This window comes from Diceros bicornis, chromosome X (assembly GCF_020826845.1).
Source record: "Diceros bicornis minor isolate mBicDic1 chromosome X, mDicBic1.mat.cur, whole genome shotgun sequence".
NCBI classification, from domain to species: domain Eukaryota; kingdom Metazoa; phylum Chordata; class Mammalia; order Perissodactyla; family Rhinocerotidae; genus Diceros; species Diceros bicornis.
Window position 1 is genome coordinate 118,754,592 of NC_080781.1, and position 21,075 is coordinate 118,775,666.

The 21,075-nt window shown below is 51.0% G+C and overlaps 2 protein-coding genes across 7 annotated transcripts in view; one reads left to right on the top strand and one right to left on the bottom strand.

Annotated features, from left to right (window-relative positions):
- BCORL1 (BCL6 corepressor like 1) overlaps positions 1-10,796 on the top strand; it is a 59,777-nt gene extending 48,981 nt beyond the window's left edge. For all 5 annotated transcript variants that reach the window (XM_058536701.1, XM_058536705.1, XM_058536703.1 and 2 more), the window contains 3 exons: positions 4,953-5,030; positions 6,113-6,266; positions 9,888-10,796. In XM_058536701.1, coding sequence (XP_058392684.1) covers positions 4,953-5,030; positions 6,113-6,266; positions 9,888-10,170 — 515 coding nt within the window. In that variant the 3' untranslated portion in view covers positions 10,171-10,796. The remainder of the gene's footprint in view (positions 1-4,952; positions 5,031-6,112; positions 6,267-9,887) is intronic.
- Positions 10,797-16,394: 5,598 nt separating this feature from the next.
- ELF4 (E74 like ETS transcription factor 4) overlaps positions 16,395-21,075 on the bottom strand; it is a 40,182-nt gene continuing 35,501 nt past the window's right edge. For both annotated transcript variants that reach the window (XM_058536706.1, XM_058536707.1), the window contains exon 9: positions 16,395-20,986. In XM_058536706.1, the coding sequence (XP_058392689.1) occupies positions 20,185-20,986 (802 nt within the window). In that variant the 3' untranslated portion in view covers positions 16,395-20,184. The remainder of the gene's footprint in view (positions 20,987-21,075) is intronic.

Sequence of the window (21,075 nt, forward strand, 5' to 3'; positions counted from 1 at the left end):
GTGGGACGCCACCACAGCATGGCCTGGCAAGCGGTGCGTTGGTGCGTGCCCGAGATCCAAACCCGGGCCCCCAGCAGCGGAGCGTGCGCACTTAACCGCTATGCCACGGAGCTGGCCCCCATCATGGGCTTTTTTGATGCCTTGAACCGAGTATTTCTCTTTTTTCATCCCCGTACGCCTCCCCGCCTCCAAATCTCAAGGAACCACTGGGTAGAGTGGTATAGAGGCTGCAAGAAGACCATGAGGTTGGAGGTTGGGGAGGTGGTCCCTTCCACTGCCCCACCCCCCAACCCCTACACCTGGCTGTATTTGCATGGACTTCTGGATTTTTTTTTACCTTGCCTGTCTGGCTGAGGTATTTAAAGCTTTTTGGTTTTCATCCCCAAGCATTTGCCTGATCAGACTCTCCACAGATTAATTGTCTTCTTCCTCCCCTAGTGGAGATCCCATTGGGCAGAAAATGAAGGCGCATCCCTGTAGGGTGCAAAGGGCTCCATTTTCTGCAAGTGAAAAAGAGCAAGAGCATCAGGGTTGCACCTTGTATAGAACTCCCCTCACTTTGTGCAAGGCCCCTGTTCTGGAAAAGTCTGGGAATCAAATCCTCTTTTAAAGATTTTATTTATTTATTTTTCCCCCCCAAAGCCCCAGTAGATAGTTGTATGTCATAGCTGCACATCCTTCTAGTTGCTGTATGTGGGATGCGGTCTCAGCATGGCCGGAGAAGCAGTGCGTCGGTGCGCGCCCGGGATCCGAACCCGGGCTGCCAGCAGTGGAGCACGTGCACTTAACCACTAAGCCACGGGGCTGGCCCGCAAATCCTCTTTTAAATACAAAGGAATGTCACTATTTACAGGTATCCTGTAGTGAATCCTTTTGTAAAGCAGAAGATGCTGGTAATTCGTCTGGGTTGTAAATGGGGATTTTCCTATATTGGGTTGGCTTAAAGTGAGGCCTGTTTCTCCTGAGATCGTGAAGGATGTCATGGCACTCCTTCATTCATCCATGCATTTATTGAGCACCTGTTAGGTTTCAGGTACAGTGCTGAATACTGGAGGGCAGACGGATGGCTCTCTGTCTCGTCCTCGGACTTGGAGCACCAAGCCATCCAAACCCTCCCAGAGACCTTTGGAAGACCTCCTCCTTGGGACAAATTACAGGCAGGCATGTGACTGCTCTGCCTTTGACCCCTTGACGAAAAGAGCTATATCGAAGCTAGCCAAGGGAAAACAGACTCCTTTTTCCTCTGGTGTCGGAAAGAACATGGGGGCTGTGGGTTGTCACAGTTTGGGGCATCGGAGACAGTATCGGGATTGCCTTTCCTTGCTCTGATGAAAGGGTTAGCAATTGACCACTTGAGGTCACTGAATCACAGGTTTTTGTTTTTCCTGAGGAGACCTCTGCCATATGACCCCATGTCGAAGACTGCTTGTTTTTTGTTTTTCTCTCCTTTCATGTCCCTCAGCTGGTGACTTGGTTGGAGGAGATGGGGAGGGGGATCATGGGGCTCTGGGAAATAGAGAAACTCTGATTACCAGGGTGACTGCTCACATTTGAGCACTTATAAAATTTTTTTTTATTGAGGCAAAATTCACATAAAATTAACCATTTAAAAGTGAACAATTCAGTGGCATTTAATGCATTCACAATGTTGTATAACCACCACCTTTATCTAGTTCCAAAACATTTTCATAACACCAAAATGAAACCTTGTGCCCATTAAGCAGTTGCCCTCCATTCCTTTCTCCCCCCAGCCCCTGGCAACCACCTGTCTGCTTTCTGTCTCTATGGATTTGCCCATTCTGGACATTTCCTATAAATGAAATGTCATACAATACAGGGCCTTCTGTGTCTGACTTCTTTCACATGGTATCATGTTGTTAACGCCGGTTCATATGGTAGCATGTATCAGTCCTTCCTTCCTTTTTAAGGCTGAATACTATCTCGTTGTATGGATAGACAACATTTTCTCTATCCATGCATCAGTAGATGGACATTGGGGTTGTGTCCGCCTTTTGGCAATTGTGACTAGCGCTGCCGTGAACATGCGTGTACAAGTGTTTGTTTGAGTACCAGTCTTCAGTTCTTTTGGATATGTACTTAGGAGCGGGAGTGCTGGGCTGAGGGTACTTTCTGAAGGGAAGGATCGAGTAAGGACTGAAAGTTGTGGGAGGGGCAAGGGAGAAGCAAGGAAAAGGGAAGTCACCCTTCATTCTGACTGTGTATGAAGACCTATGAGGAAGCTGCACCATCAAGCAAATCTTGGAGTTTCTTCTGTGTGCCACTCATGAGCCTTTCCTGACTTTTGCATCTTTGCTCATGCCAATTGACTTTTGGTCATCTCAAAAAGGCAAATTCACCTGCAAATGACAAAGATTTGCTGTCAGTGAGGAGAATTAGAGGAACGTGGCGAGGGTTCTGATGGCAGTTCCTAGAGATGAGCCCCTGGGGCTGCTCTGATGGAATCCTCATGTGACCTCTTTGGGGGGACAGCAGTCACTTGAATGCATATGTTTCGCCATGCTGGTTCAACAGGCACATTACTTTGTAGTCTCGCCTGGTAATTCCTCCCTCCCTCCCTTTCTTCCCCATATATTTATTATGCTCCTACTGTGTGCCAGCCACCTGGGCTTAGGTACTGGGGAGACAATGATGAAAAAGATAGATGTGATCCCTGCCTTTTGGGAACTCACAATCTCATTCCTTTATCTCCCAGGACACCTAGCACAGGGCTAGGCACAGAATAGACACCTACCTAGGTGACAGATGCTTTTGGAAGAAACTACTTCCAACTCTCAAGTGCCACAGGGTACAGAAGAGAGCACATAAGCTGGCAGCCGTGACTTCAGGGTTTTTTCATGGAATGCACAAAAGATCTGATGTACGTGACTGAAGGTTTTCCACTCTAGCTGCTCAGCCATTACTTTGAAAGCTTCTCTCTGACTGCCTTCTCCTACCAGAAGAAACCCTCCATCTCCTAGAAGGATGCTAAAAAATGACTTCTTCAGTAGCTCATGACAGCTAATAGGCATTTTTGCTGAGAGGCCATGTGACCCAAAGGGAAGCTATATTGGAGTGTGCTAGTGCCTTCCAGTGGGGGAAACTAGCTCCATTCCTTTAAGAGTGGCTGCCAGCTTCCTCCTGGGATTTGGTTTTCAGGGGGCACCTTCACCTCATTTGTGCGCTTTGGACTCTCTCCTGTCCTGTTGCCCAGGTGTCACTTGATGGCCAGTGGCAGCCATACACAGCTAGGTGTAACTGTAGCCAACTTGCCAACTGTACTAGTTGGCATATTGGCAACTGCTGGGCCATGTGCCCACAGATGACACAGTTGAATTTGTCGTGAAAACCTGCTTTTTGTCCACGTGGGGCTGAGAGGTGAAACAATTCTCCCAGATGATGCTTAGCTAGGAAACAAGGAAACTAAGGGCTGACCTGATGGCTGTCCTCAGATCAAGCAAGCAAAAGGTGGTTTACATTTTGTTATTGTGGTGAAATACTTGTAACATAAATTTTACTATTTTAAACTTTTTAAAGTGTACAGTTGAGTGATGTTAAGTACATTCACCATGTTGTGCAACCATCACCACGATCGAGTTTCAGAACTTTTTCATCACCTCAAAAGGAAACCGTGTGCCCCGTAGGCAGTCACTTCCCGTTCCCTCCCAACCACCAGTCTGCTTTCTGTCTCTATAGATTTGCCTTTTCTGGATATTTCATATACATGGAGTCATACACTATGTAGCCTTTTGTCTCTGGCTTCTTTCTCTTAGCATAATGTTTTCAAGGTTTATCCAGGGTGGGCCCCATGGCGTAGCAGTTAAGTGCGCATGCTCTGCTGCTGGCGGCCTGGGTTCGGATCCCGGGCACACACCGAGGCACCGCTTGTCAGGCCATGCTGTGGCGGCATCCCATATAAAGTGGAGGACGATAGGCACAGATGTTAGCCCAGGGACAGTCTTCCCTCAGCAAAAAGAGTAGGATTGGCATGCATGTTAGCTCAGGGTTGATCTTCCTCACACACACAAAAAAAGGTTCATCCACGTTGTAGCATGCATCAGCACTTCATTTCTCCTTATGGCTGAGTAATATTCCATTGTGTGGATATACCACATTTTGTTTATGCCTTCATCAGCTAAATGACATTTGAGTTGTTTCCACTTTTTGCCTATTGTGAATAGAGCTGCTATGAACGTTCGTGTATAAGTTTTTGTTTGAACACCTATTTTCAATTCTTTGGGGTATATACCTAGGAGTGGAAGCAAAAGGTTTTCATGAGGATAAACTTGGCCATCTCCCCCATGGTTTTCAAAGATGAAACAGAAGGAATTATGCTTCCTTATCTTACTTTGGAGAGATGGTGACTGGATATATGAACGTTGTGACCAGCAGGGAATTAAAATCCTGGGATAGGTCTAGGATTCTGCTTGCAGCATAATTCCCTACACCATTTAAAGCAGGGATCTCAGACCTAAATGCTTGCAGGCTGATCATGTAAGAGAGCAGAACAGGCTGGGTGGGGACTGTTAAATTGGAGAACACACATGTCGCCTTTCCCTCCAGCCAACTGTTGACATGCAGGAATGTGAACGCAGTGTTGCCAGATCTTCTGATATTTTTTTCAAGAAAAGTTGGAAATCTGGATTTTTAAGTGAAATCTCTCAATTTTAAAATAATGGATGTTAATTAAGTTTTTTGTTTTGTTTTGTTTTGTTTTTGGTTTAAAACACTGGGCCAAACTCCTGGCGGTCAGTGGGCTAGATTTGGCTTCTGGCTGCTGGTTTGCAAGCTCTGATTGACAGCAGGAAGTGTATCTCTCTCTGGTCACTCCCGGCCCCTCTTGTGGTCCTTCCTTCCCTTCTCCCATTCTCCTAGCCCCATATGGATGTACTTTGCTTCCAGATTCCTTCTCCAGCCTACCCTCCTTGCCTCACTGCCTCCTCTTCTTTCATCAGATCACCTCTCGGATCTTCAGGGCCGGGCAGAGGGTGATCCTGGTGTATCCTGGGACTTTTACAGCAGTTCTGTGTTGGGTAAGCTTTAAGTGGGATTCTTCCCACCCTTTTCCATGGCTTCAAGCTGTGGGATTTGCTTTGGGTTTACTGGTTCTTCTCAAAGACAGGAGTCACACTGTGGAGGTAGCCCTTCTTCACCTGTTAGTAGCTTACAGACCCTTTCAGCCCAAACCCAAGCCCATGCTTCCCCCAGACCTAGAATTCATTGGCCTAAACTAGTAGATGCCACTGATTTGGACAAAGCCATCCTTCATTAGCCCTCTACTACTCCCGACTCTGGGTATTTTTTTTTTATTCTCCCTCTTCCAAGGTCCCTTTCTCCTCCCTTGCTTTATCCTAACCCTGCCAGAAGCCCCCGTGCGCTTGTCACCTGTTCTGATATTGCTCACACTCGAGAGGGACCCAGCCCCTCATCTGACAGCTACCATTCCCTCCCTACCCCGCCCCCCTGATGCACACAATTTCTGAGATAGCTGCTGCCCGAGCCCTCAGCCGTCTGGCCCAAGCTTGCCTCTCTTGGGATAGCTGGGAATCTTGATTTGTGGCAGTCATCTAGCATTCACTAATTAGGCCAGGGGCTCACATTGAGGGAGGCGCCCACCCCTAAGCTCGGGGGAAGTGGGAGCAAGAGGAGGTTGGGATGGACTGAAACAAGCCACGCCCAAAGTTATGTCTGGGGAAGGGAAGGGTGAGCCCCCTTCGGGCTTCTGGGGACCCCAGCAGGCAGTCGGGCAGTTTGGGAATGCCGTGGGCAGCAAAGGGCAGGTGTTTTTACCTTGCCTTTGACTGCTGGTAGGAGCTTCAGGCTTCCATCTCCAACAGCTGAGCAGCTCATCCTTCACCTCAGCTTGCTTTTTTCCAGTTGGACTGTGGAGGAGGTTAATGAATCTCTGGCCACAAAACATGATCTTCCAGGGCTAGAACTTTCACATGCCCTCCTAAGGCTATGAGCCAGGGGGTAGCGAACCTTGGCCCCGACCAGGGGTCTGTGGGCTTGTTGTTTATCTCCTAATCATGCCCCTTTATCTTGTTGGAGCATTTCTGTTCTTCAGTTTTGTGCATGTAGCTAAATCCTAATTCCCTGTGTGCTTTCCTTACAGAGGAAAAGGATGGGTTTGCCTGTGACCTCCTACATAATCCTCCTGGGAGCTCCGATCAAGAAGGAGATGATGTGGAAGAGGATGATTTTATGTTTGAGCTCTCAGACAAGCCTCTTCTCCCTTGCTACAACCTCCAAGTGTCAGTGTCCCGCGGGTGAGTGTCTGAGACATCTATAGGGACTAAGTGCCAGGATCCTGGCAACCCTGGCCCACCTCCCTGGGAAGGGTAGAGTTCTCCAGAAGGAAGCTGAGACCTGGAGAACAAATGCTGGAGCCTAGGAAAGATAATATATGACCAAGGCCAGCCTGACTTTGCAGCCTAGATTAGTTACATTCAGAATAGAGGCTATAAGCTCTAGATGTATTGACTGTATGTATTTCCCAAACCCCAAATCTAGATTGACTCTGAAGGATCTTTGCACTGTTCTTTGGTGTAAGAGATGATCTGGGAGATATTTGGGCTGATGAACTATTAGAATCTCTGAAACATTTCTGTGGTTTCTGGGGACAGCCAGACAGAATATTTGAAATTAAGTTTCTTGGAAAAGCTGGGGCATATGGTTGCCATAGCTATGGGGCCACTGGGGTCCTTAAGTAATCCACAGGCTGGTTTCTCGTAGCCCTAATGTTGGCGAGATGATGGCACGGGCGCTCTCACCTAAGATTACCGTGTCTATTATAATGGGGATCACCAATTTTCAGAGACTAGAGTATACCTGACACTTAACATGAGACTGAACCCAATTTAATCTTTATTTGATGATTCAGAAGGGAGTTCGACAGCCTGCAGGGCCGTGGTTCTTGTCGAGTTTCACCGTATGGCAGCGTGTGGCAGTGCTGGTTCGGGGGATGCAGGATGAATCATCCTTTTGTTCTTAGCCTCCTTCATTCAGTCTTTTCTTCTTCTTGGTGTCTTCACATATTTCAAATACCTTTGCAAACCCTTTTAAGGATACTTTTTCTTTGATACCTATTTTTTAAATACCAGACCCTATTTTTTAAAAAAGTGAAAGCACATGAATCGCACATGACAGAGAGGGGCGACAATGGATTAGGATCCCTTCATGTGAGCTCCTCAGGTGACGACTCTAACCACTGGACCTCAGTTTCTTTGCATCCGTTCTCCCATGGCCTGATAAGAATAACAATAGCCTATATGATGACACTAGTAGCGATCAAGTTTCAGGGGCTTTTGGTCCTTATTCTTCTGGGCATAAGCTGATCCCTGAGGGCTGGGCTGGGCCCCTGGGATATAGTATTGCACAGTTAATTAATTCCTCCAAAGTATTCAGCACCTCCTTCTCTGAAACAGGATCTAGGGCCCCAGGCACTAAAAGGACCAGGGTAGCGTGCTCTAAGTGTGGACAGAACATGGGGTAATGGAGGGCTGCGTGCCACTCAGCGAGCTAGGCAGCAGGCAGGTTTTCGGTTGAGAGCTTGGTACCTGCAAAGCTGGTTTCCCTGATGTTCCCTCCTCCATCACCTCTTCTGAATCTGCCCTTCCCCACGGCTGCAGCATGATGTGAAAATTTATGTTTTTCAAGAAGGAGGGAGGGTGTAGAATGATGACTCTGAGGCCCTGTGAGGTTGAGAAGTGCCTTCTGAATCCTCAAAGCAAAACTGAATTCTGATCACCAGTGTTGATGTTCTGAGGGTTTTTTCTATTCTTTGAAAGTGATGGTCCAAGTGTATGGTATCTATGGTTCCTTTCTCTTAACACAGAACACTCCATTCCCTGATTGCGTGAGATGACAGAGTTTGCTCTCATTTGGAAGAAATGTTGCATATTAGGGATAAAGATTGTGGGTCTGGGTAGAAGTTTTAGGCGCTGTACAGAACATCCAATCCCATAAACATGTCTTAAGCAGTTGCACCAGGTCCAACCCTGAGGGCTGGAATACAGCTCTGGCCTTCAAAGAATCTCCAGTCTAGTGGAGGATATAGACAAGTATACTCTTAATAAAAGACCAGATGTCCTATGCAGATTTATTATTGCAAGAAACTCAAACAGTTCAGAAGGGTGTCAAGTGAAAAATAAAAGTTCCTGGGCCGGCCCCGTGGCTTAGCGATTAAGTACATGTGCTCTGCTACTGGCGGCCCGGATTCAGATCCCGGGTGCGCATGGATGCACCGCTTGTCTGGCCATGCTGAGGCAGCGTCCCACATACAGCAACTAGAAGGATGTGCAACTATGACATACAACTATCTACTGGGGCTTTGGGGCGGGGGAAGGAGGAGGATTGGCAATAGATGTTAGCTCAGAGCCGGTCTTCCTCAGCAAAAAGAGGAGGATTAGCATGGATGTTAGCTCAGGGCTGATCTTCCTCACAAAAAAATAAATAAATAAATAAAATAAAAATTATAAAAAAAATAAAATAAAGTCTTACAAAAAAAGAAAAAGAAAAGTTCCAGTCCACCCCAAGCCCCCATTTCTACACCACAGAGAGAACCACAGTTTACGTTTCTTTTGTATCCTTTCCGAAGTGGGCTCTGTTATAAGTATTATAATAGGGCTATGAACCAAGTGCCATGAGACCATTGAAGATAGGACAAGCAACCAGTTACATAGGGGGAAGGCTTCACGGGGGATCTGACGTCTGAGCTGGGCCAGAGAGGAGAGGAGGATGGAGGGTGTGTCACGAGCACAGGCCCCGGGAACTACAAGTTCAAGAAGTAGGGCTAGTCCTTCATCGAATGGCTGGCACTTGGCAGGGTAGGGGACACAGTGTGTGTGTGTGAGATTGGGTGGAGATTGGGCTGAAGAGGTGGGATGGGATCATGTTTGGAAGGTGTTACATAATATCATGCTAAAGAATTTGGAGTATTTTTCTGGAGGTACTGGGGATCCATTGAAAGCTGTTTAGGGAGCGAGCAAGAAGGTCAGATTTTCTTTTTAGAAAACTAATAGTAACAGAGGATCCAATAAGGGTGGGTGGAGGTGCAGAAGAGTGAGTCTTGGCAGAGAGAAACCAGTTAGGAGGCTGATGCAATCTAGTCCAATCCAAAAGTGGCAAAGGCGGGAAGTGGGACAGTGGAATGGCAAGGAAGGAAAGCCTTGGAAACAGGGACCACTAACATGGGGATGCAGCGTTTCTTCCTGGTTTAGTCAAAGCAAGAGTTTGGCCCATGACTGGCCTCTCCAGCACCCCTCCCAGCTGTCCCCAGGCTGCCGCCCAGTCGGGTGTGCTCAGCAAAGTCAGACTGGCTGTAATGTGAGCTCTGGCCCTGCAGAAACGATGGTGCTGCCGCTGGAGAAAAAACTTGTCTAATGCATTCCAGAGCCAAAGAGAAATGCCTTTTGGATTACCCGCAGTTTAGGCCTTTCTCCACGGCTCCCCCTCTGCTGGGGAAGATCTTGGAGAACAAGGAGGCAGGGGAAGCAGGAGCGAGAACAGGAAAGGGAAACCAGACGGGGCTGATGGGGGTTGGTGGAGAGAAGAACTGGTCCCAGCAGATGGTCAATTCCAGGGCACGGGTGTGGGGAAGGCCTGGGGAAGCCTGCTAAGAGTTTTGGTTCTGGAAGGCCCCTTTCCCTTCTGTTCCCACTTTTTGGAGGAGGTCAGTCATGGGTTGAGTGCATGCCATTTAGGTGAAAGCTGGGTCAGCTGGTGTAGGGGGCAGGAGAACATTTTCGCCTCAGCTACACCCAAGGAGCCTATGGCTTAGTGGAGGGTAGCCAGACTGACCTTCCTGGCCCTTCCAGCGTGCTCCCGGCGCCCACACCGCCTCCCCCAAGCCCCCTTTCCTAACTACCAGTCTTGCCTCACTTTTCCAGGCCCTGCAACTGGTTTCTCTTTACCGACGTCCTGAAGAGGCTGAAGCTTTCCTCAAGGATCTTTCAGGCTCGGTTCCCGCACTTTGAAATCGCCACCCTGCCCAAGGCTGAGTTCCACCGGCAGGTGGCCTCCAGTCAGCTGCTGACCCCTTCCGAGAGGCCTGGAGGCCTGGACGCCAGATCCGCCCCAGGCTCCTCTGAGACTGTGGAGCTGGTGCGGTACGAGCCTGAGCTACTTCGGCTCCTAGGGTCCCAGGTGGAGTTCCAGCCTTGGAACAGTTGACCGGGAAACAGCCCCTCCCTTTTCTTCTTTCTCCTCCCGAGTTCACCCTTCCCCCACCTCCCATGTCCCCCCCGCCGAGCACCAGACTGCAGAATGAGGCAATAATACGGACCAACAAGAAGCCGCCTTATCAATGCCAGCATTAGTGACTGGATTTTTTTCTTTTTGGTTACAATTAGTTCTCCCTGTCATCGTCATTGTTGTCATGGTTGGTGATGGGGGTGGAAAGTTGAACTCCACGTCTGAGGACAAGAGGTCCCAGGGGTGGTGGGAGGTGGTGCCAGGGTCCCTTGGACTGGCCTCCTTGGGTATGACCAAGACCAAACCTGGGCCCTGGGTGGCCGCGGCCTGGCCGGAGGAGAAATGAGAAAAGCCCAAATCTCTGAGCGCCCCCTCCGTTCCCCTGTGTTCTTCTGTCTTCCATAGTATTTATTTTATTAGTATTTAATTTGTATTGTTTCATTGGTTTCTGATAAGTCTGTATCACTGTGATGATTTGAGACAGCTTGTTGTATTGAGGGACTTTCTTCACCTCCTTTCTTTGTCTTTCTTGATAAGCTCTGGAGCTGCTCCCCCCTCTGACAAAGTACTTCCAGGCTTCCCCCCCAGCCTGCACTGGGGAGGGGGTGGGGGGCCATTGACTTGTGACTAATGAAGCTGGCTGGTGCTGGCCCAGGGCTGGGGGGTTGGGGGTAAATCCCGAGGCTTTGGTGCTCCCCCCCCCCATTTTTTCTCCTTCGTGCCCCCCCTACCCTTTGCAGCAGCCCCGCTATCCTGAGATTAGTGTTTACCGGGGAGGGGAGGATTGTGGGAGTGAGGAGTTAATGAATTACTCCAATAGAGGAGAGTTGAGACTGGGCCTGAAGGGTAAGGCTGCCCCCTCCTCACGCTTTCTTCCCCGCTCCCCTCAGTGCACAGTATGAGTTTGTTCTCGCAGCTTTCCCCCTGGTACCCCCAGCCACCCCACCCCGTTCTGGTCTCACCCTCTCTGGATACTGAGCCTCTCAGCTCCCAGCCCTTGCCCCCCATCTCTCCCCCTTGCCAGAATCGCAGCACCCCTTTCCTCTCTCCTCTCTCTCCTCCCTCCTTCTCCCTCTGCCCTTCATCCTCTAGAATCTGCAGTGGGCTCTGGGATTGACTGCCAGATGTGAAATCCAGGCCTCAGCTGTTTCCTAGGCAAGGGCAGGATACTGGTCTCCAGCCAGGCTCCATTCGTGCCTGGGGCCCTGGGGCCAAATGTATGGCCACGCCAGGCCTCTCTCCTGGCCTCCGGGCCTCCAGTGCCGGGCTTGTTCAGAGAGAGAGAGGGACAGAGGGCAGAGCTCCGGCTGCTTCCCCGTCCCCGCCCTCCCCCGCCCGTGGTGTTATCTTTCCCACTCTTGTTCTTATTTTTCTACCAATTGCTATTTTTCCGAACAATCCTTGTAGAGAGTATGTGCCATCCAAAGGCAGGAGGGCCTCACTGTGGCCGGCCCTGGTTGGAGATGGTACAGTTTTATTGTACAGGTGCTAAAACAACAACAACAAAAGAAGAAAATGGAAAAAAAAAAGACAAAAAAAAAGGCAAAAAAAAAAAGCCAGTTTGAGGATGGGACAATCTGTTCTCTGGAGACTCCTGACCATGCGGGAGCATTGGTGGTTATTTTCTTTGTGTTGTGTTTGTTCTTTGTTCCCAGGGGGAAGTTCTAGGCCCCCTTCTGTAGGACTGCTCCCCACCCCCACCATACTGCCCAGTTGGTTTTGAACAGTTGTTCTCCCTTTTAAAAAAAAAAAAAAAATATATATATATATATATATATATATATAAAGTTGAGGGATTTTGGGTTTTAATTTTCTGGTTTTGTTGGGGTTCATAGTATTGTGTGGTTTACTTTATGTTTACTTTTTTGCATTTGGGTGTGTATTCTGGCTGCCCTTTATGTTTCATTTTAAGCAACTGGCTGTGGAGTCAAAAACACTTGCATACTGAAAAACCTGTGTCAGGGCTTCTGTCTCCTGTCTCTCTTTACTCTTCTCCCCGTTGTGGCTTTTCTGTGGTTAAAGAAGATGGGCATCTGGATGAAGTCACTGGGGAAACCCTTGATCCTCCTTTGCAGCTTTGGATCCTTAGGGGTGCAACGAATGAGGACTAGGTGGAGAGGCTAGGGGACATTTGGGTCACTGGGGCATGATCTGGAAAGAAAAGGAAAGGCAGGGGCAAATCCTGGGGGGTGGGCTGACGGGGAGGATTGAATACCTGCATTGGGGTGTGTGTGTGTGTGTGTGTGTGTGTGTGTGTGTGTCTGCATTCCTTGTTTGCCATAGAAGTAGAACTAGAGGGAGGAGCCCTCTTTTAGGTGGCTGTGAGGAATGATCCTCTTGAACTCAAGGAAATCATCTGCCTGCTGGCTCTCCTTCCTGCCCTGGGCCACCCATTTAGGCACCTGACTGCATGGTCTTATCACTGCCCTCACTTTTGTGCCAGTGTCCCCTCTGCCCACCCACACAGTGCAGTGGTTCTGGTTTCCTAAGACCCAGCTACTATGAAGGTCCATCCTGCATTTTACGGTTTTTCCTCTAACTTCTGAAAAACTGGTAGAAGCTACGATTCCCTCTGACTGTAGGCTCCAGCATGTACCTGTTACTGTTTGAGAGGAAGGGGATGTTTGACAAGCCAGGGACGAGGCCATTTTAAGCTATTTTCTTAGGGCCTCTCGCTGTGGCTTAAGTCTCTAGAGAGCCTTGTCAGTGTGTAGGTGAGGGGATCTGTGTCTGGCCGCCTGCAGTCCAGCCATCCCCCAGAGTGAACTGTGAGCTGCTCTCTTTGCTCGAGCCCCAGGAGCAGGCCTCGCCCCAGATCTCTCTTCCCAGGAGGAGGAGCATCGTCCCCTTTGAGCCAAAGTATTAATATTCCTCATTGGCCTTCACTTCCCCACATTCTGGTCCCAAGGTCCTCTGGAATAGTTGCTTTCTCTGGTTCCCAAAAAAACCCATAACAGTACTGATTTCAGCTCAATCCTCTGTTGGAAATGTGCAGTTAAGAAATCAGGGGCTGGCCCAGGGGCACAGCAGTTAGGTTCGCACATTCCGCTACTGGCGGCCCCGGTTCGGATCCTGGGCGCACACCGATGCACTGCTTGTCTGGCCATGCTGAGGCCGCGTCCCACATACAGCAACTAGAAGGATGTGCAACTAGGATGTACAACTATCTACTGGGGCTTTGGAGAGAAAAAGGGAAAAAAAAAGGAGGATTGGCATTAGATGTTAGCTTAGGGCTGGTCTTCCTCAGCAAAAAGAGGAGGATTGGTGTGGATGTTAGCTCAGGGGTGATCTTCTTCACAAAAAAAAAAAAGGAAGAAATCAGGGGCTGGCCCAGTGGCACAGCAGTTAGGTTTGCACATTCCGCTTCGGCGGCCTGAGGTTCGCCAGTTCAGATCCTGGATGCGGACCTACTCCCCGCTCATCAAGCCATGCTGAGGCGGGGTCCCACATAGAAAAGCTACAACTCTACATCTATGACACACAACTATGTACTGGGGCTTTGGGGAGAAAAAAGAAAAAAGGGGAAGATTGGCAACAGATATTAGCACAGGGCCAATCTTCCTCAAAAAAAAAAAAAGAAATCAGACATGTCAATAGGTCATGAAAATCATGTGGTATGTGCAAGAATTCAGCTAGGCCCAGGATGCTTTGGGGGCTCAAAGGGATGGGCAAGGGCACTGGGGTGGTTGGAAAGACCTGGGAGAGGTGATGTCTAGTTGACACTGAAGTAGAAAAAGAGGAATTAGGGGTGGCAGGGAAGAGTCTTTGAACTGAAGGGACAATATGAGCAAAGGCGTGGAGACAAAGAAGAGGATAGTATGTGCAGGAAACTACAACCCACTTCAGTGTCACTGCAGCTGGAAGGGACAGATGGGGAGGGAGGGTGCAGGAGCCCTGCTGGCCACGCCAAGGAGCGTGGCTTGGACTTTTGCCTTAGGTGATGGGGAACCATGGGAAAACTTTAAACTGTGTATTGACAGAGGTTTTTTTGTTTGTTTTTATATTAATAAGTCAGTAAAAATATGTTGGAGGTGGGACAAGCAGAGGGAGGGAAAGCAAGGTAATTGGTTGAGATTCAGAAGAAAGGGTGAAGGGAGAGTGGTGGGGGCACTAGAATGATTTCCATTTAAGGCAGGAGGGAGATGCTGTGGGCAAAGTCAGAATGATTCCAAAAGAGTGGGCGATAGTCATTTGGGGAGTTGTGGACAGCCATGGGCGTTTGGGTTTGGGTGTGTGGGTGGCGCACACCCCTTTCTTTCCCTAGAGAAAGGGGAGGAGTTAAAGGCGGAACCAAACAGCAGTTTCTGGTTTTCTTGCTTTTGGGTTCCTTTATCCACACCTTTCTGGAGTCCTTCCACTGCCCTTCAGCCAGGTCGGGAAGCTCAAGGAAGAAAGTATGGGCTGTGATATTCGATCTGCATCCCTGGTCTGGATTTGGGTGAGGGCCTCTTATTAAACGGTCTCCTAATCCTTTCAGTGTAGCTTAGGGGAAAGAGCCAGCTCCACCACTTACTACCTAGGCTGCCCTTGGGTGAAAACTGCATCTTTCTGAGCCTTAATTGCTCCATCTGCCAAATGGGGCTCAATTTACTGATGACGGAAGAGACTCATACTGAATATACACGGGTGTTTAGCCGAAGTGAGTTCCTCCTACGTGCTGAGGTCACGAGCCTACAGTGAATGATGGTCTTACCAGAATGTTCCTCTTTGGGGTGCAGGGTTGAAAGGGAGGCCCTGTTCAAGTCTCCATATCCCCAGAGAAAGGACCATCCACTATCGCCTCATCCCTATTTGGGTTAGATGGGGGGTGAATAAGGCAGTATACTCCTGCCCCCTCCATATTCTAACCCATAACGGGAAAGCTGGTTGGCTGTCTTACTGTGTCCCGCCCCCGCCAAGACAAGTGTGTGTGTGTTTTAGGGAGGATGGGGTCCGCCCCAAGGGCGGCTTGCTTAGCTGCCAGCGGGACGCGCCAAGGGCTCAGGCCTTCTGAATCCCACGGCGGGCCAGGCCGGGCTCCACGTGCTCCTCTAGACTATGAGTTTCCACCGTGAGGGGGGCTGGCAAGCCGCAGCGTCGGGCCGTTGGGCGCGGACGCTTCCCCGGCCCCGCGCCGGCCCTCCCGGAACTCCGGCTCAGGCAGCGGGCGGTCGGGGCCCTTCCCTAGCAAACGGATCTCACGGACGCCTCGATCGCTCTCCGATTCCAAGGTAGAAAGCGGCGCCGCGTGGAAATGCAGCTAAAGGCAGGCTGCGGTGGGGAGGGGGGCCAGGCCAGGGGCTCACTCCCGCCGCCCTGGGGAGAGCCGGGCGGGCGCGGGAGGCCGGCTCCGCCGCGTGCTCACCTGCTCGTCCCGGAGGCTGGGGGAGGGGGCCGCCGGGGGCGGGGCCAGGGCGCGACTGGCCAATGGGGAGAGGGCATTCAATCGATTGCTGAATTCCCCTTGGAAAGTGGAGGGGGCGGGGGCCTGGGAGAAAGTTCGAAGCTCCGGAGCACTGGAAGGCCTTGGTGGGGGCCAGAGCCGCCCAGGGACAGGGTCAGGATAGAGGGATGGGAAGATGCCGGCCACGGCCGGCTCCCGCGGGAGCGGCAGCCCCTCCCCGGCCGCCCCTCCCTTCCCGGGCTCCGCCGGGCCATCCGCCCGCCGTCGCCGGCTCGACAGCGCCACCTGCTGGATATCATCCCCCACGTCCGCAGTGCCAGGGCCGAGGCTCTCAGAGGCTGAGACCGCCTTGGCCTCCCAGACTTGGGAGCAGCTGAGAGGGGAATGAGCTCACTCACCTCGGATCCAGCGGCTTTGGAACCGGAGGCAACCGCCTCTTTAAAAATACGTGATGGGGTCAGAAAGGCCTATGATCGTGAGAATAACTTCTTGTCCCGCCCCTTTCACCGATCCTGACATTTCTACCACTCAGTCTCACCCAGGGATGAGGAAATAGTGATGAGGCTGTCCCAGGAAGAGGGCAGCAGCAAAGGGTGGGAGTTCAGGAGTCGCCCGCGGCACCTGGTGACAGCCAGGCCCAGCTGGAAGCAGCCTTGGGCTCCTTGTGGACTCTGTTGTCCAGGGGTGGCCGTAGACATGGGCAGGGAAGCAGCTTCCTGCAGTGTCAAATGCATGAAGGGTCAAAAAGCTGTGGTAGCCGCCAAACATGGGTTGTCCTTCTCCATCCCCTCTTGCCTGCCATAGTATAGGGCTGAAATCCTCATGATTATAAACAGGCTTCATTCATTCTTTCAATAAACATTTATTGAGCACCTACTGTGTGCCAGGCACTGTGCTAGGTGCTGGGGATACAGCAGTGACTAACACACAGTCCCTGTCCTTGAGGAGCTCACAGTCTATTGGAGGGGAAACATACATAAACACATAGCTAAGGAGCTACCATGTGCTAAGTGCTACAGTAAGAGGTATATACAAAGTGCTGTGGGAGCCCAGAGAAGGGAGTAATACATCAGCTGCTGGGGCAGGAGGAGTGAATCTCTTGACTCCATTAAACCATCACAAAGGCAGAGATGCCATTGCCGCATGACCCTGGTTAAAATGAACCTGTCTCCTGAGGTTCTCCTCTAGCCCTCTCCCATGACTATATCAGCACAGGTTAGTTTATCAGACTAGCTAATTTAACACTTTGAGTTAGGAAAGAAACTGGACAGGGAAGTTTCTTTAGGGGCAGAGGATGTTCAAAGTAGTAACAACTCTTGGGAGCTAAGATTATAAGGGGTAGCAATGGGGTACCATGAGGGCACTGATCCAGGGAGGGCAGGCCCTGGGCAGTGGAGCACCTGGGGTGAGTGCCTGTGCACAGTGGAGGTCGGAGGTCACCTACCTCAAACTTTGGTCTCCATCTCTTACCAGCTCAATCAGTAACCGTTCTCTGATGCTCACTAGATGCTTCATAGTGTGCCCTGCACTGTGGGTGATACAGTCCCCCACCCCTCAGAAGGTAACACACTCGTTGGAGAGACCTGGGAGTTCCAGGTCATTGAAAATTTAAGTAACAGTTTGTGATAATAATAGAGGAGATGTCACAGGCTGTTCAGGATCACTTGCCAAAAGAATGGCAATTGCTACAAATTTAAAATGAAGAATTCACTTGAGCATAGGCTGGTCTAGGGAGGCAGCTTCCATGAATTGAGTCTTGAAGGATGGATATGATTTAGTTGGTACTAGTGGGGTGGGAAGAGCATTCTGGTTGAGCAGAACCAAGTAAAGCAAAAGCAGAGAGGTGGACACTTTGAACAGAGGCATGTTCAAAGGCCAGAGAATCCATCGGTTTGCCTGGAGCAGTATATTGGGGGTGGGCGAGCGATGTGAGAGATGGCTGGGGAGGTCAGTTAGGACCTGACGGTGAAGGGCTTTGCCTGAAGGTCAAGGACTTGGGACCTTGTCTGAAGACAAGAATTGGTGCCCAGGCAGATGGGAGGGGGTGAGACAGGTCACACTGGGGGCTGTTGATGTGTCCAGGGAGGGGGTAAGCTCTGGGTAACTTAGAGCTGGGCTGGAGGCTCGGGAACGTGGAAGAAAGGCTGGGCGTCAGAGACATGGCAAACCACACTGGACTTCAGGAGGTGGGGGAGGGGACAGGGTCAAGTGAAGGCAGCCATCAGATGGCTCTAGAATGTCGAACTTAGAGGGGCAGGTATGTGTTGGCACCCTTAACAGAAATCGGTGAGTCATGACGTCATCTTGTTTGTTTGTTCTCTGGAAAGGCTTTGTGTGTGTGCAGAGAGACTTTCAAAATCCAACTTTGACAGAGGGGCTATCTTTGAGGGACTGACGGACATCTGGATGGAAACGCAAGCCAGGAACTGAAGAGAAAAGTGGGGCTGGAGCTCTAGACTTCAGACTCATCCCCAAAGAGTCGAGCCGGAGCCAGGAGAATGGATGAGGCCCTTGGGGTCCCCCCCCATTTAAAGTGGTAGATGTGGAGCCAGCACAGGCGCAGAGAGCGGGCACCGGAGGAAACAGCTGAGCCTGACTAGTGCAGGAGTGGGCGGGAAGTAATGTCACGTGCCCTGAGGGCTCACAGGGGCCAAGAACTGTGAAATAGACATTCATTTGATGTCACCATGAGGGTATCAGTGACCTTCAGATGATGAGTTCTCTGGACATGGGGTGAGGGGGGCAGGGCCACCCCTAATCCATGCAGCACCACTGTGCAATTTTTTAAAAAAGGTGACCCTTTCTCAAGATGCTTTACTTTCCACCATCAGGAAATTGTCATAATAAACTGATTTATTAGAAAAAGGCACTTTAGTGCTAAGTGCTGGAAACGTGTCATAAATACACCTGCACAACCATATATGGTTCCCTCCCAGGGGAGAAGAAGGAGAACAAAAAGACAGTGGGAGAGGAAGAGCATAGGCCTGGCAGTGGCCGGAAGGAGAGAGAGAACAACCAGGGGAGGTAGTTAGGTCAAGTGGATGGTTTGTACCGAGGACATAGCAAAGGTCCTGAGGCACGGATTCACATTAACCGGATTCACCAGATAATGTAATTGTTTCTGAAGCTGACGTGTCTTAGCTCTCAGCCTTGTCCCCAGATTTGGCAGGAGAGAAGCAAGCTAATTCAAAGAAGAGAGAGGGGAGGGGGCCAGGCCCTAGGCCGAGGGGTTGACTTTAAGAGAGAATCGGTTGACCCTTCCTCAGAAAGAGGAAAGAGGAAAGCAAGGAGCCATGTAGAGACAGAAGTGCCATGGGAGCTCACACCTGCTGGCTCCTGTCTTCTCGGTGAAGGAGGAATCATGGTTAGGTGCGAAAGTTGGAGCCGAGGGGCAACCTCCACCCGAAGAGGTCTGCCGCAGCCATCATGGGAGTGGATGGGCTGACAAACCTACAAGGTGGGTAGAAGGCGGGCTGAGCAGCAGGCGCTCACGTGGAGGGAATGGAGGTGGACCCAGTGTGCATTGCTACATGACTATCCCTAGCAACGCCCGACAGAGGGGAAATATCGGGGCTGAGATTAATCGAGGGAACCCAGGATCTGGAGCGCAGGCCAGGGTGCCAGCGAAGGCTGGTATTAGAGCCCAAGCCCGCAGCACAAACATTCAACTAATTCAGCCCTGCCTGAGGACTTTGTGGCTGGGTATGACCCTGTAGGGGCACTTGGCCCCTCTCTAACCCTTCAGCAAAGCACTCTGGGGGTGGCCAAGGTTCTAGCGGGCTGGCAAGTGGCTGGTGGACAATGAGGCTGGCTCCGGGAAGAGGACCTCAGGCTAGTGTGGGGGGCTGCTCCCTGGCCTGAGTACCCTTCCCGCTCTTCATGCTTTCTTCCCTCTTGGCCTTCTCCTTGTCCCTTAGAACTGCATCTTCTCCAACACACACACCCATCGAAGCTCTCCTACCCTGGACCTGCTCCAGCTCTGTGGCATCTCTTCAGATTTGGGGGCTCCAACCTGTACCCCATAGTCTCAGAGCAACTGAATCTTGATTTGTACAAAGGAACTAGAGAATGCTTTCCCTTAAAAGAAAATCCCCATCTCCGTGGCTGACCCGCAGAGAGACACACACCTTTGAAGACCTCACAGCTACACCCCCGTCCTTCCCGAAGAAACAGAGTGACAGACCCACGAGTACACACAAATACATACAGAGATATTCACATATGGGGTAGTAAATTCCCTGTGGTGGGAACGGAGATGGTGAAATACAGGCAGGCGAAAAGACTCTTCTCATGAAGCCCCTGCACCAGCCCTGGTCACAAACTTCTCAGGAGGTTTCCCCTCCATCACCAAGTCAACCCATTACCCGGACAAGAGCATATCCCCTAGTGCTCTTGAAGGCCATGGTCCGACACCAGTGATGCTCAAACTCGGCGTGGCTTGGCCATAGTGATGCCAGGCAGGGGTGTGGGATAGGGGTTCCGGTGTATTGCCATCCCACTGAAGTGTAAGGGCAGGTGTGCTACTTAAGTCAGTCTCTGCTAGAGGAAGTCCGTATCAAAATGCTGCTCAATTTTGCCTGGTGGGTCACACTTCCCCCCGACCCCTCCGTTTATATGTCATGGGGCTCCATCTTAATGAGGGAAGTGGGGTTGAACGGGGAGAAGGGGGCTGGGGTTGGGGATCTGGTCAGCAGGCTCCCAGATGCGGTCACATTAGGCTCAGCCATAAACAGGGACCCTGGGCCTGAGGAGAGCTCAAGTTCAGCCACCGGGGTCAGCCCAACAGTGGGGCAGCTGGGAGGAGAGAAAGTCTGGTTCCCCAGAAGGCTCGGATTGTGGGAACCCCTTGAAACCACCTGGGTTGGAAGTGGCTGAAGGTGAGCCTGATCCCTCAGGAGCTCCCTCAGGGTCTCTTCAGGAACCAGCAGCCCCTCCATGGGGGCCCCAGTCACCATGCCCTGCACATATGAGGAGGGCCTCAGCGGCCCCTCCTTGACCCCAGGGGCTGCTGTGGGGCCGGAAGTCCTGATGAAGGCAGCAATGACAGTCCCGGGGGGCTGAGAGCTGGGCCCTGCTGGGCCAGCCCCTGTGACTGAGGGTGGCGCTGAATTGGTTGGACGGTTGGCCCCGGCCAGAAGTTGGGGGAGGCCACTGAGAATCAGCGGCGCCCCTGGTGCTGCCACCTGGCTCTCTTGGAAAGTGGTGTTCAGGGGGAAGGAGGCCTGCAAAGTGAAGGTGTCCTTGAAGGTTGAAGCAGGCGGAACACTCTGGAGAACGAGCTGAGTTGAAGCAGTAGTACTGGCGGGAGGCCCGTTGGTCAGCACTGTGGTCAGCGGGATTGTCTGCAGGGTCAAGGCGGAGCCTGACCCCACAGGGGCCACTCCGAGGTGGATGTTGCTGGGCACAGAAGTACTGTGAAGAAATAGAAAACAGATTTGATTAAGGCAGGAGGCATCTCCCACTGGCTAGGAAGGAGGGCACAGGAGGAACGGAGCCGAAGG